The sequence below is a fragment of the Rhipicephalus microplus genome, unplaced genomic scaffold (assembly GCF_043290135.1).
Source record: "Rhipicephalus microplus isolate Deutch F79 unplaced genomic scaffold, USDA_Rmic scaffold_24, whole genome shotgun sequence".
In the NCBI taxonomy this organism is placed as follows: domain Eukaryota; kingdom Metazoa; phylum Arthropoda; class Arachnida; order Ixodida; family Ixodidae; genus Rhipicephalus; species Rhipicephalus microplus.
Window position 1 is genome coordinate 3,645,800 of NW_027464597.1, and position 15,928 is coordinate 3,661,727.

Below are 15,928 nucleotides of genomic sequence, written 5' to 3' on the forward strand. Positions count from 1 at the left end.
AAATTTCAGGTGCGGATGTAATCCCGAACGGCAACCTGCGGTAGCAGTACCACCCGTACGGCGTAATGAACGTCGTGAGCTTTTGACATTCCATGGAAAGCCTAATCTGGTAGAAACCAGAATGCGCGTCTAGTTTAGAGAAGACTTTGGCTTCCTGGAAGCTTCCCATAACTTGCTCAATTGTTGGCAGTTGATGATGCTCTCGTCTGACGAACTGGTTCAATTGAGTTAAGTCAACGCAGATCCTTACTGCTCCAGACGGCTTCATTACAGGAACGATAGGCGCGCACCATTCTGCCGGTTCTTCGACCTTCTGTATCATTCCTTCTCGTTATAGCCTGTCCGGTTCTTCTTTGACTTTTTCTTTCATGGGAATAGGAACCCGTCGCGGTGTAGACAGACTGTACGGGATTGCATGTGGCACAAGGCGTATGGTGTGTTCTCCCGATATGGTACCCGTGCCTTGGAATATCTTGGAATACTTGCTTCCGATATTGTCAGCAGTGTCTAATTCATCTAGGAAACGAACAATTCCCAGAGCTTTTATGGCTGGTAGTCCCAACAAGGGCGTGCGCAAGTTCTGCACAAATGGTTTGTTGTGAACAGCTGTCTTTCCAAGATATTTTAGCGTCAAACTTTCCGATCGTACGGATGGTAGTATTGCTAGGTCTTTTAAGATCGGCTGCATTTTCCAGAGAAGGCGGAAGAAAAGGATAATTTTCACCGACGACTGTCACTTCGGCTCCCGTATCTACTTTCATGCGGAGCGTCTGGTCATTTATCTTTACCGTCACGAAATGCTCAGATTGTGTGTTCGCACACTGCTCGACCGTGCCTATAAACTTGCCATCACCTTCGGCGATGCTATTGAGATTTGTGTCTCTTTGCTTCTTTTTTCAGTATGCCTTTTCATAGTGGCCCAACTTCCGGCAAAATCTGCACGTTTCTTTTTGCGCTGAACATTTGTTTCGCGGGTGAAATGGTCCGGCACAATAACTGCAGTTATTTTGATGATAAGCGGGCTTCTGACAGCGAGTAAATGTGCTCTTTGCAGCGGATTTCTTGGGCTTTACTGCGCGACGCAAGATTCTGGAACTGTGCCCTCATGCTCTTTCAGTTCTGCTTGCTGTTGCTTTACGGTTTCGCTCGTACGCGCTCTTGCCAAAGCAGTGGCCATCGTTAGCTTGGGGTCCATCTGCAGTTCTTCCCAAAGAACCTGGTCCCGTAGTCCTACTACGAAGCGGTCTCTTATTAGGCGTTCCTTCATGCCTGCGAACTCGCATCTGTCGGCTAACTTGCTAAGCTCGGTTGCGAACTGGTCTACTGTTTCTCCCAGCTCTTGGCGGAGTAGATTAAAGCGAGCACTTTCGTAGACTATGTTCTTGGTGTGTACAAAGTAGTCATTAAATTTAGACTTTACGAGCTTGAAGTTCTTCATTTCTTCGTCTTTTACGTTTAGCGATCTAAGAATCTCCCTCGACTTTCTGCCCATAGTATAGAGAAGAGTCCTTACTTGAACTTCGTTTTTTTTCTCATGTAGCCCAGACGCGAATCTGTAGTCGTCAAATTCGTCCATCCAGGCGGGCCAATCCGCTGCGTTCTGGAAGTCGTAGGGCTTAGGAGGCTTGATTCTTGCCATTCTGAAGCGTTGTCGCCGATACGGCTTGTTCTCGTAGACGCAGCTGCCAGTCGCTTGCTTGTTGACGGGGCCGTTGAAGCGCTAGTTGGCTACATCGGAACCACTTCTGACACCACAACTTCTCAAGCCATTATGGGCACATCGTGGTAACATCACGGTATGCAAGCAGCTGCTTTTGAAGGACTCAAGGCTGGTGATTTCACGAGCGCTGCAGAAAGAAATGCTTTAAAGGGTTCACGAGGGACACCAGGGAATTGCACGCTGCCGCGCGAGCGCTAAAGAATCTCTCTGGTGGCCAGGAATTAGCAAAGACATTGCACAAACCGTGGCCAACTGCCAAGCATGCGCCACAGAGTGTACCCAATTTTCCGAACCAATGATTCCACCGGAAACAACCGAGCTGCCATGGCAGAAAATCGGAATTGATTTATTTGAGATGAAAGGAGCTGTCTATCTTGCCGTTGTTGATTATCACTCCAGGTATCCTGAGCTGGCCCTGCTGGATCGAGGAACGTCGTCGAAGGCGGTCATCCAGCACCTGAAAAGCTGCTTTGCCAGACATGGGATACCGCAAACGGTAATATCAGACAACGGACCACAATTCATCTCATTCACGTTTGCTGATTTTGCAAGAAACTACGGCTTTAGGCATGTCACAACAAGTCCTCGTAACCCTCAAGCTAACGGGGAAGCTGAGCGCATGGTAGGGACTCTTAAAAGACTTTTGAAGAAGGCAGAGGACCCCTACATCACATTGCTGAACTATAGAAACACGCCGGGTCCAACCGGCTATAGTCCAGCGCAGCTGCTAATGAGCCGCCGTTTACGCTCAAAAGTACCCTGCCGGCCATCCGCGCTAAAGCCAGATGTAGTAAAGGCTTCTTGGAAAGAGCAAGACGAAAAATACAGACAAAAACAAAAGATGTATTTTGACAAACATCATGCTGCGAGACCTGTTCCCTGTCTATCCGCAGGCACTCAAGTATGGCTCAAAGACAGAGGCGCCGAGGGCACGGTCCTTCGTCCTTCTAAAACACCGAGATCTTACTGGGTCCAAACTGAAGGAAAAACCGTACGCAGAAACAGGCATCATCTCTCCCTTCTCCCACACGGAGGAGAAAGAAGCCCCGTAAGGATGGAGCAGCATCCACGAAACAGCGAGCCAACGGACGCGACGGACAAAGACATCGTAGCTACCAAGTCGTCCGACATCCAAGAGCCTCCTTCATCGAACAAAACTTCAAGTCCTGAGCAAAGAACGACGCGATATGGGAGCGTCATACGAGCTCCGAAAAGACTTGGTATTGATGATTAATTTCTGAAATGCTTTCCTTTTTTTGGCAGGCCCACGATGCTTATAAAACGGGGAAGATGTGACGTCATCCTGATGCATTCCGTGTCCGCCTGCTCCAGAGACAAGCGCCAAGACACGCGCTATCTTGGTTTCCTTTATCCGGTTATCAAGGGAGTCATGTGATCATTCTGACTGTATATATTTCACGACGAAACATTAAAGAGGGCTTTTCTTCTTGGTCACGATGTAACGAGCGTCTGTCGATCACTCTGACGGGCTAGACAGCTGCGAGGTGTATTCAAACCATATATTAGCATAGCATAACACAGTTAGAATTTAATTGCCTTCTAATAGGCGAAGTTGACACAACTGTCCTTATTTCGCATGTTTTATGTACAGCTATATGTGATATGGTAATGCAGCTTCACATGTGCATCATAATTCTTTAATTATAGCATTGCTAACTGCTGGAAATTGTATTAATGAAGCAGCATGGCAATAATATCAAAGCTTTGAGACAATTCAGACAATGGCAATGATAGTTGCTTAGCATCTTTCTTTGTTTTTGCCAAGTGTAGTACTTAACGAAAAAAGTTTAACAAGACAATACATTTGGAATCGTGCTACCACGAATGCACATCAGCAGAAAAGCGCAATATGCTAGGTTTCTACAAAAATAGTTAAGTGGGTGCCAGGTTCCTTTTTATGTCGCTAGATGGCCTCACCTATACGACCTCTAGCATCTACGACTATGGCATTTCAGTACAGCGCTGGCACACAGAAGCATGCACATTAACTAAAATTTTTTAGGAACAATATCTGCATGTCACTCTCTGACAATAATATTACTCCATAACCTACCTTCCTATCCTAGCTCCACCTTGATAGCTTGTGGTCATGTTGCTGTGTGAAGCAATGAAGCAACACGCTCTTTCCACTTTTTCCACTTTTCAAGGAACACAAGCGCAGCGCACAACTGTTTTCCCAGACGCTGACTGAGGAGTGCACATGAAATATTGCCCTTTCCTTTTTCCTGTCTTCGTGGCTTACATTTAGTACTTTCATAAAACCATTCAAAGTGGTGCGATGAAGATCGGGCATGAAGAATAAGGAGAGCCACCAGGAGTTAGAGCATTTTCAGGTGTGATGCTATTCAGTGTCATAATAAGCACACTCTGATTGCCAACCTTAACAGCCAATCGTCACTCAGAATGTTTCGGCGTTACTAATGAATCAACACTCAAAATGGTACGGGTCAGACCGACCATGTCACAGTAATGTCGACGTCGCAGGGTACTGGATGCTCTGTTGAGCTTTCGTGCACCGTTTTGCCCTGAAAATAAAATAACTTCCAGGCGATGGATGCCATTCAAAGTTGGTCAAAAAGTCTTATGTGTATCAAGCATTCAAACGAAGGACATTTCTCGAGTTTAACATTCTGTCAGTGCCTTTTTAAACAAAACAATTATGTTCCCTATACTTTCCTTGGTTCAAATGTGTGTTAAAATAATTTGGTTGCATCTAAGAAAGAAGTGAGTAGGCATGGGTAAAGAGCAAGTTCAAGGTTCGAAGTGCCTTGGAAGCAAATAGTGATTTGGACAAAAAGTTTTTAATCAAACAGTTCAAATAGCATATATTACATATCATAAAAAAATTAAAATTTTCGTCAGGACTCAACTAACCTGTACAATATTTTAAAGAATTAGAACTAGGCATGCGTGAATGTCACCTTTTGGTTTGAAGTAAAGTGAAAGCAACATTGACTGGCAGCAAGAATTGTATAGCACCAGGGTGAAACTTATAACTAGTACTATACATCCCGTTATAAACGTTACTATACTTAGTGCATATAAGTTTGTATAATAGAATTGTAAATTTAAATATAATGAAATGAGATGAACATTTTAGGAACATTTAAAGTTGAAGTGTTCTTTACGGCAGTGGGGATGCTCACAATATAGGTGGTCTCACGGCATAGCGCCTTTAAGCTATCATAAAGTCATATTTACAGAAGCTACATTTGCCTAAATACATGGTGATATATGTTTGTTCTTTGAATAATGTAAATTTGTTTTGAAGCGAATTCAGATACCACGATATATTACCCTGTTTACTCACATAATTTGTGCCTTTTTTTTTTTGAGATTTTAGGGCCCCGAAAAGGGGGTGCACAAATACGAAATATTGTGTCACAGTCCTAACGTGCGCTGTATATACATAAAAAAAGAAATAAATTCAAACACAAATGAAGTGTACTTGTTAATTTGAAAGAATTAGTGCGTACTTTAATCAGTCAGATTCAGTCATGCGCGGTTTAGCGAGAATCACTGATCTCGAAGTCTGATGGGAATCATCGTCGCAGCCGCTGCCACTGCCCTCCCGAAGCGCATTGTCCTCGGTTCGTCGATACCCCATTTTCTTGAAGCCCTTTCGACAATGCTAGGAGAAACTAGGTCCCATGACACGGCAATACTGGAGTAACTAAGCATCTGCACATAATTGAAAAAGCCCCTTTCAATGGCAGGAAGCTTGAATTAGCAAGTGCGCACTCTGCCGCTTTCTCGTGTACCTTAACGTCGTCACGTTGAAATACGCCCCCTTGAAGTGCTTTCAGCGGCATGCTTCCCATTTTCTTCAGTGAAATTTACAACAGCAAGCTTCAATTTTGCAGAATATAATTACTATAGCACATCGCAAGGAACTTTCAAAACGCCTCGGCCGGATGGCAAAACCTAAACTTCTGAAATCGACCGAGCGTGCTTTGCAGTGCGAACGCAGAGAACGAGGGGAACAGTTGGCGCGACAGGTCCTCGCACGCCTCCAATACAGAAAGTCGTCCATGCCGTGACGTGATCGTGCATTCTCGCCATTATCCCGGTGGTAGAGATTGGAAGATAAGGGGAGGCGAGTGCTCAAGCAGTTCCCGCAACCTGTCAACCGGTTTCTGTTTGGGTGTGGTATTCTAAGAACCCTAGTTCAGGGGAAGTCCTCGAAAGAAGGGAGTTTGCACTCGCAGCCTGTTTGACTGCACTGGTCTGCTCAGCGAGACGCGCACCTGGCTAAAGCATCGAAATGTCCAAAGGTGCGCGAGCTGGCTTGGACGATTCGGGGAGCGTGAAATATGCGGACAAATATCTTTTTGCCGGAAAGCTGGCAAAATATTAGGGATGCACAAATTATGTAAGGGCGCAAATTATGGGGGTAAAACGGTTGTTTGTATATTCGCCCTCCACTAGAAATGAGCCCCTAAAAAAATTACGGCATATTCACGGGGTGAATGATGATGAATGGGCGAAGCTCCGGAGGGATTCATCGGTAAACTGTGAATCTTCCGTGTAATTCGTCCAATCGATCATGATGTAAAGACGTGAGAAACGCTGTGTGTGTGTATATACACAAATCAACTTTTATTTGTTCTTAGACGATGGATGGCTTGCGATGTCCCTTCATTATGACGGCTTTATGGTCTGTGCCTTGCGCTCTCTCCGCTGTGCAGCCTTATCCATCCGGCGACTCCGAGCGCGCGCCAACAGCGAACGGATTTTATTACAACGCTCCCCCTAGCGTACGTCGCCGCACTAAATTGAACGATTGCCTTCAACCAATGACACGCGCCATATGTGACATCATTCCTATTTTATAAGATCTCGCGTCTTTCATCAACTACAAGTACCGCTTTCTAGTTTATAACATCTTGCATCTTTTCATCATCAGCTACAAGTACCATCATCTAGTAAACACTACAAGAACTAAACGAGAGGTGGCTACATACAGGAGACGGTACCGCCATCTAGTGAACACTGCAAGAACTAAACTAGAGGTGGCTACATACAAGGGACGGTACCGCCATCTAGTGAACACTGCAAGAACTAAACTAGAGGTGGCTACATACAGGCTACAGGGGACGCACAGCCCACGCCCTAAGGAGCTTCGCCCCTAAAAACCTTTCTCGCGCAGCACCATCGCTGAATTCGCGCAGGTGCACCTATCCTTGACCACTTGTCGTGACAAGGGCCTGCATGATGACATTACCTAACCAAGGCATCTTCGTCGAGCACTTCAGCGAAACACCGCTGGAACCACGTCTCCATGGGCAACACCGGGAATGCCTTGATCTTTAGTAGTTGCTGGAACAGTTCGTAGTCCTCCTTCTCTAGTGTGTCTTCCACCTGCTTGCCCTGCGGCAACAGAGAACACATGCATCACCATAATTATGCATCAAAACTATCAGCAACTCATATTATAATGTAACAGAATAGAGAATTCCTCCCAAAATGAACTCATCTTAGGCCTCTCCCAACGAACATTAACTTAACTTATCTCATGTGAGGCAATTCCATTTTATGCCTGCAAATTTCTTAATTTCATCGTATTTCTAACTTCCCTTGTCTACGTTTCGCATCTCGTGGTGTGCACTCCACCACTCTGGCCACTCATTATCTGTCCTTCGCACTATGCGATCTGTCCAAGTCTATTTTTCTCTCTCAAAACGGCCCCCAAAATATTTTTCAAAGTAACGATTGAATGATCTCACTACCAGAGTTCATCACACCATGAATCGATTTCAAGTATGCACAGAGTTACAGGGACTGGTCATACGCTTCATGCACTTTCTCTCTCCTTTCATACCATAGAGTTTCCTATAAATACACCAGAGGGAACCCTGTGGCTAGTGTTCACGGCAGCTGTAACCCACAGCGCTTCAGCCAGCATAGGAATTATGGGTCGTACACAAATTTGTCTATTCTTCGTACTTTCGGCTCCGTTTCGATTCGCGTGGCTTGAAGCTACTTTCTCCCTAGACAACAATTGGCAAATGTTCAACAGTTGCAGGTCACCACCTTAATCTTTTAGGCTCACTAATTCAAATCAGGTCATAAAGTTCCCAACGGTTCGTTCTTTTGTTTGAAAATAAACTAAAGCATGGCAACAAACAAAGCCACAGGTGTGTTCGAAGCCGACAAGCACAATGACTAGGCAAATTTGTGCGCTGCCCATCGTTTTTATGATGGCTGAACGATCGCAGCGCCAAGATGACAAAGGGCGAGATGTGTTCTCTTGATGAGTGCACGTCATGCTTCTGAGCAACTTCCCTTCTTTTAAATGCATTTCTTTGCATACTGCAGCCACTTACAGTGTCTGCTTGTCTGCCCGTCTAGCCACTTACGACTGGGTGCTCCCGCAATCACCAACTCAACTTGGCGCTAACAAAAGTTACTATGAGAGGATAATGAATGATCTAACGAATAGTAGTACTCGCTGGTCATGACAGGAATAATGTAAAATCATGTTGCATACATCGTCACACCTTTTCTGCCAAACGTGTGGCACATGCCCGCGGGCGAGTATGTGCCACAAGTGATTGACGGTTTATATCTACCCAGGCATGGCGAGAACAAACATGGGTAGTTTTAATGCGTGCGTATTAAGAAAAAGCTGACATCGTCAGCGTTGACTCGAGGAATGCAAACAATAAAAGTCAGGGTCCCAGCAGGAATCGAACCTGAGAATTCTGCATGGCAATCAAGTATTCTACCACAGAGCCACACCAGGTTTCAGAACTACTTTCGAATAGACCCTAATATTGTGAAATGTCAACTGTGGTTGCAGTGCTGGCAATATAATTTTATGAACTATAAATATGTATTCTTCTGATACAGCAGTCACATCAGTTTAATGTCAATTGTAGTTAGACACCATCCACTGAAGTTGACTTATGTAGCAGAGTCCAGGGCTACCATCCTCGCGAGCACCAGTGCTTTCAGCTTACCACTTCTGGTGTTGCTAATATCAATGCTGCTGTTGGCATGGCAACACAACTGTAAACTAGTGGTTATATAAAACATATGCTGTTCAAAGGAGAAGTGACACTAAATTTCAAACTTGAGAGGTGGCATTCATTCAACTACTTGGTATGCACAAGTTTTTTTAGAGCGAAGTATGAATCCCGTCCGTTACGTATAAGTTATTCTATTTCGAGTGCAATGATCGTCCAAAGGTCATTGGTGCGTTCCCGCCCATGAGACATCTACAGCATTTTGCTGTGTTCAGCTAGCTCCTAGGCCATACTTCAGGCGCTGAGTGATGATGAGCGAGCAGCGATGACGTCAATTTTAAGGTTGTCATCGCAGTGTCTACACGATGCACCACCTGACGGCGACGCCTGGCTGCCTACCAACGGCTTCACTTACTTCGTTTTGCTTAGTTCATGCAGCACATTCGTGTGTATCCCGTGTTTTTGTTGTGCCACTTCAGGTGATTTGTTGTGGAGTCGTTAGCACAAATATGATTATTTGAAACTACGGCCATTGCGAACAAGTAACAAGCACGCAGTGCTCATATGTCTTACCAGCCACCGTGGCCCAAGTGTGCGTCTTCAGCTGCCTCGTTGCTGCTCGGTCCGGTGTCAATTGCAGAACCACGATTACTCAGAAGAGGATCGAACCCAAAATGATTCACCACGCTGTGAATCGTCGTGATTCCGTATTCCTCAGTGTTTTCATCGTCACTTGTGGATGCTGATCACGGCGGCGACAACAATGGAGATGGCGATGACATGTTTATGCACGTGTGCGCCGAGCAGACGAAAAGTCAACTGAAACTCACGCCATCATTTTGTGTGGTGACGTGGTCAGATGGGGCAAGACCGTCGGAGGTGACCGTCTGGAAGTGCTGGCATCACTGAAAATCGGCGGGCTTTATTTCGAATTGGTTTCAATACTGGTCCTACTAACCGATATTACATATATTAATTCGTCCCTCTATTGTGTTATTAATACTGAATAGTTACTAGGGGATCGATAACTACGCTTTAATGCAAAAACGCGACATGCATCAAGTTGATGTCACTGCTCCCTCAATGTACTTCTGTACGCACATTCCTACATATCTTTAGTGCCACTTTGTAGCTGCTCAATGAAAAAATTATAACGCAGCCGCCTTCCTTTCGCATGTTTTGCATAACATCGATTCACGAGGTACGTGGGATCTGCCGAATTTTTTTCCTTCGAGCGAGCAGCTTACTTTCAGTAATAACTTGCGATGAGATTGCGCTATAGGTAGCAGCACTGTCCCCACGGTAGTGTGGATAGGCGGTCAGCAGTGCATATACAAATACATGTAGCGGTGCTTCGTTGTGTGCGGTTTGAGCCAATTGTTAGCGAATGAAATGAGTTGACTGTAGTTTACTGGTAATATCCATGCCCTTCTCCGCCGAATCGATGCAAGAAGCTTATCCAATGTTACTATTGCTTGCAAATGAAGAGCATTTTGCCTTGCTCGCTCTAGCTGACTATCTGCATAGTTTCACACTAAATCACAATTTTGCTGTGTTGTTTGTCCGTGTTTAGCTTGTGTTCCGCCTGCTACACACTGTTGCAGCATGACTGAACTACTTGTTTACTTCTTGCTCATCTGGTAACACAAAAAAAAGAGAGAGAGAAAGATAGGAGAAAGCCTGCATATCTATGCGACGATTTCAGTACCATTGTTCGTACGAATAAGAATTTTTTTTGTCATTTTGTTCACCATAAAATGTGGGAAAGTCGATAAATTTATTCAGAAAAGCTTAGTGGCTGACAGCGCTTTGCGCTTAATTGATGTTTACCATGTATGCACATGTTCTTGCACCAGTAAAAGTATAAAAAGCTTATAAAAGTTCAGCAGAAAGCTTTCATTGATGGATTACATGCATGACAATGGTACAAGTGTTATGCACTTGATGCATATTTAATTATTAAAACTGAAAGAAGGGAGGTCTGGTTACTTTATGGGATGGGCTTGCTTTTTTTTTTTTTTTTTCAAATAAAAAATGGCCACTGCCTCTCGTCGCAATTCAATAGTCAATGTCACCCCAAAATCACGACCACACTGCAAACCAGGAAAACACACAAACAGGATGGGTGCTCACTTGTCTAATGTATTCCTTGAGGAAACAAGCTAACATAAATCGACTTCTCATCAATGCATGGCAGCTCCGTCCTGTCTGTGCATTTTCTTCACACGCAGTGTGGTCGTGAATTTGGCGTAAAATTGATTATTAAATTCAGACATACACCAACTAGCCAAACATCGAGTACTGCTGGAGTATATGCCTTCAGTCAGTCAATAACAAGGCCACACAATCGGTCAAGACAACGTAAAAAGGTAAGTTTTTTTTATGAAATAATACAACATAAATGTAAGGTGCCGTCTGAATAAATTTTGAATGTCTCGGTTCTCTAAAGTGATTTTAAATCTAAGCATGCGAGTATTTCTGCGTAAGTTTCTCCCCAAGCTACAATTGCGTGCGTCAACTCCGTTTAAATACAGGGTAAATACTGAAGTGTCACACTTTACTTGATAGTAATATTACTCTGCAGTTGTACCATGGTCAGATAAACAAAACTAAAGCTCATCGCATAATCGGTGAAACTACAGCGCCATAGTTATACAGCTAACAACAACGCGAAAGTGCTTGGCCTATAGAGCCTCGTTTTTGTTTGCAACTGAGTCGCTAAAATGACGAATTCACACACCATTGAATAGTCCAGATGTTTGGGACAATGCCAAGTGCATATTACGATGTGCTTGAATCAGAAAGTGGCCTCCACATTGAAATGATTTTGGCAAATGCAGGTTACGACGACAATACACAGCACTCTCGAATATTGGCTTCGCTAATCTTACCACAGAGCATTAACAACCAAGCAAAACTGAATTCTTTCGTACATAATTTCAGGCATAGGTACAAGCAGTTAAACTCCTGCTGACAGAACCGAACAAACCATCCTTTGAGAATGTGCATGACGTACTTGCACACACAAACACGACGCGGCTAGCAGACAGTGCAGGAAGATCTACACTAGGCGCGCTTCAGCCAGTTGCCGCCAGGCAGCAACTCCGCTCAATCTCGCGGCCAACAGCGAAAGCATGCACGGACACTTGGCAGAGCTGTGGCAGGCACAGTAACTACGCAGCCCATGATGCCCAAATAAGCGGACGACCGTGGACATTGGGTATATGGCATCATTTGTTGAGAAGAGCGAGTGATTTGAAGCTGACTGAAATTTGATAGCAGATTCTATGCTGTGGGCCATGCTATAATGTTTGGCTCACACAGTTTCAAATGCTTGCGGGCACGACGACTTTAAAGGCGTTTTTTGACCATGTCCAAAAAGTGTTGCAAGGGTTTACCAAAGTCATTTATGTTAACGGCTACTCCTGTTTGTTCTCTGGTTCACTCGGCTCTCTATCCATCTCTTCATGTCATGGCTAAATTGTTCAGCCCCACTGGAATCTGAAATCAAATTTCAGTCAGCTTGAAATCACTCACCCTTGTCGACAAATGACTTGCCAAGTTTCTACGTTATTCTTGTTTCTGTCCCACGTGTTAGTAGTGGCCATGAACAATGGCTCAGAGAGAGAACACAAGCAGCAATGAAAGCGTCCTTAGTACACAACACCAGCATATCTGGGTTGTGCAAAGCTTCATAAATGGGATCATTCTACAGGGAATGATAAGCAGCGTGCATCTAATGAGACAGCTCATAGGGCACTGAATTGTGATAAAATGAACAAAGAGAGCCTGATTTTCAACAAAGTTCACAAAGAAGGAGTGGCGCTGAGTGGATGCACACCTCCCATAATTCCCCCACTTTTGCTTAAAGATGTCTTGAACAACTTTTCGAAATCTTAATCAAGTGGTCTCGGTGTATAACAACTCAGCAGACTAGAGAAAGTGTGCTTCTTGAATAGTTGTACGTCATTGTGTGGTGCAACCCTTCATAAAGCAGTTTCCATTAAAAAAAAAAAAGGTGGGAGCCCAACAATAGTAAAAAATGTCAATCATATATAAAAAATAAGAAACGCAAACCCTATTGTAACGTTCTCTCTGCTGAAAGATGTAAACAATATACTAAGATAATAATAAAAAAAATGAAATACTGTGTGTGCTACAGTATTTTTTTCCGGTCACCCTGTACTAGTAGGGGCAACATTAAATACTGAGAAAAATTGAGTTTAGCAGAATTCATATAATTTTCAACTCCTAGATCAATAAGCCATCTTTTAGAACGGTTCTAGTGTGACGGTCAATAGATGGCGCCTTGTGATGGCCATCAGACTACAAAACCTTCGGACAGGGCCCAGAAACAAGCCCTCACAAGACAGAAAAATCAGGACCCCTTCCCTTAATGGGAAAACGAGGGCAAGCATAGCTTGGCGTGAGTGCTTGCCTGATATGACATTTTTCTTTCAATCTATTTATCGCACGACGCAATGCTTTCCCTTGGCTTTTAACTGCAAAGCTGTTTAGGCTAGTCATAATTTGTGCGCACAGCCCCATCAGAAAACTATCACCACCATAAGCGGCCGTGCACCACAGAAACTAGGTTCCTCCCACTGTTCATCACTGGTTCACTTGTAAAGAAAAAAGCAGTCAGATCAACAAATGGCTGCGAAGCGATGAGGGTAAACCGAAGACTGCAAGTAAATATAATGAGAAAACACAAGCGGAACAAGAAAGGCAACAGCAGCTGCGAGAAGAGCGCGACGCAATCAAAGGCCTACGCCAACGACAATGTGCCTGTACATCTCGGAGAGGTGTGAGCGCTTGGTTTCAGCGCGACGTTCTGTCTCTGGACATTGGATATCCATGTCATGTCTGTGACGATCTATGGTTTAACTAGGACCACTCTGCGCTGAGAATCAAGCTAAAAAAACCTGCGTCACCTAGGTAAGCCCTAGAAACGACCTAGATGCAACCAGATTAATCTTGAGAATAGTCGAGCTTTGCCGATTGAAGCATTGCATAGCTTTACAAAAGCTTCGCCAATTTCTCCTTCCTCTGTGCCACAAATTGATGTTCAACAATGTGCTTAGCAGTGCAACGATTCTGCTGTGAGAGGCAACGATGACGGTCATGAGTGAAACAACGGTATGCAGCAATAAAATGCAATGAAGAAATCTGGCAATGTGAAGCCAGAAGTCACTTTGATAAGAAATCATATTCCCGTATCTGACACGTCCAATCCGCAACAATCCTACAATTGAGGGAGATTAGTCATTAGGAAACAGTAGGAATAGATGGAAATACTAGATACTAGATCAGTTATAAAAAACAGTACAAACATTTGGAAATACTAGATACTAGATCGATTATAAGCAAACAGTACAAACATTTGGAAATACTATATATACTAGATCAGTTATTACAAAACAGTGCATACAAATAAGCATGTGACCATGCTTCGATGGCCAAATTAGTGTACTCCAGTGTTTATGTTCACTCGCTGACACCATGTTTTTCGTGAACTATGCCATCGCCACCACCAAAATCTGTAATTCATGGAAGCTTCGCTTAAAAAATATGTGAGAAGCACCGCGCATGCTCACCATGGCGTCTGAGTCAATGGCGAGCTTTTTGAGGTGCTTCCAGAAGTTTCGCGTCATCCAGTATGCTTCCTCCGGCCTGCTGCATATCTTCGTGAAGACCGACGCGATGCTCCTGATGTGCTGAACTTCGTCGTCCGACATCTACGGCAAGCAAAAATGGCGAAAAACTCCAATTATTACACCTCTTCAAGAAACAGCAAGCATATTTATTTCTGTCAATTGGTGGAACTGAAGCAACTATCCAGTTAGAATGAAGATGATGCGGTATTCCCTAAAAAGTCTCCTGTCAAGCGATTATGCCCATTTCGGCGTACATTGTTTGAACAGATGTTGGTGTTCGTGATTGGTGCCAGACAGCTGGCTCTGGAGGTGTGCGTCACCAGCGGAGCAATTGGAAATACTAGAAACTTTGCTTGGTGCACACATACAGAATACCACTCTGGAAAACTACTCCAATATCTTTAATATATGCACAGCTTTGTTGTAGCCATATAACCTACTTTTTTTTCCTACTTCACATGAAGCACTGAAGAAAAATTAAAGATGATCAAGTGCCCCCAAGTGATGAGACTTCAAAGTAAAAGGGTCGGCGTGGTCTGGATGGGAGGGGGTGTTACATAACAGCATTTCTGCTAATGATAGAGCGTAAATGAAATTGTAGCTGAGTAGCCTTCTTTTCTTTCCCATTGACATTTTTTGGGTGTGTTGGTAAACAGATCTCAAAAACATATTGAGCGCTAGCAAACAGGGATGTAAGGGAGATGACAACACAGTGCACTAACTTCCACAATTTTATTTCCAGGAAATGCCAAACTAGCTAGTTTGGCATTTACTGGAAATAAAATTGTTGAAATAAGTTGGCACACTGTGTTCTCAGTTTGGTGTTTTCTGAAATGAAAATGCTGAAGTTAGTGCATTATGTTTTTAATTTGGTGTTTCCAGGAAATAAAATTGTTGAAGTTAGCGCATTGTGTTATTATCTCTCTTACACCCGTGCTAGCTAGTGTTCAACAAGTTCCCAACTTTTCTTTCCTTTTTTATTTTACTATAAAGACTTGCCTTCAAGAGTCCTGAAAAACTTTCCCAAGTACATCATCATTGAATAACGTGAGCATCAGAGTTTACTAACTCACAAATTGATTACCCCAAAGCACTTTTAAACTTGTATGAGCAAAGTTGCAGGAAGTTGTCGCAAGCTTTCTCTTCTTTTGTCTTGACAAGCCCACTAAAAGTTACACATGAGTGGTTGACAAAAAAAGTATGCCAGTGTACGTCATAGAATGTAGTTGCTCGCTCTCAGTTTGATTGTGGAGTGCACCAATGTTACCACTGTGTAACAAACTACAAAGCGCAGTGCTCAAACATGGCCACACTACAAGAACAGAAGTGCATCTGATCCAAACGCCGCTCTTCCTTTAACGCCGCCATAGGTTAATAACAGAAACTTGCTGAATGATGACCTAGAGCTGGCATCGGCAGCATCAAAACTCTGTACGAAGACAGAGCGCTTGAGAAAGTGGAAACTTCGTGCTCTACTTGTAAACTCTCCTTGCTGTGCAGGACTCAAAGATCTCGCTGAGCTGTTTAAGCGTTTGCTGTTTGTTGACTGTGTTCTCTGACCA

The 15,928-nt window shown here is 43.8% G+C and overlaps 1 protein-coding gene and 1 pseudogene across 1 annotated transcript in view; both read right to left on the bottom strand.

The window, feature by feature from the left end:
* LOC119181065 (TBC1 domain family member 7-like) overlaps nucleotides 1-15,928 on the bottom strand; it is a 62,592-nt gene that overhangs the window by 37,347 nt on the left and 9,317 nt on the right. The window contains exons 3-4 of the mRNA XM_075884137.1: nucleotides 14,307-14,447; nucleotides 6,966-7,111 (exon numbers count right to left, since the gene is read on the bottom strand). Of these exons, the coding sequence (XP_075740252.1) occupies nucleotides 6,966-7,111; nucleotides 14,307-14,447 (287 nt within the window). The remainder of the gene's footprint in view (nucleotides 1-6,965; nucleotides 7,112-14,306; nucleotides 14,448-15,928) is intronic.
* Nucleotides 720-6,953, bottom strand: LOC142786445 (uncharacterized; annotated as a pseudogene).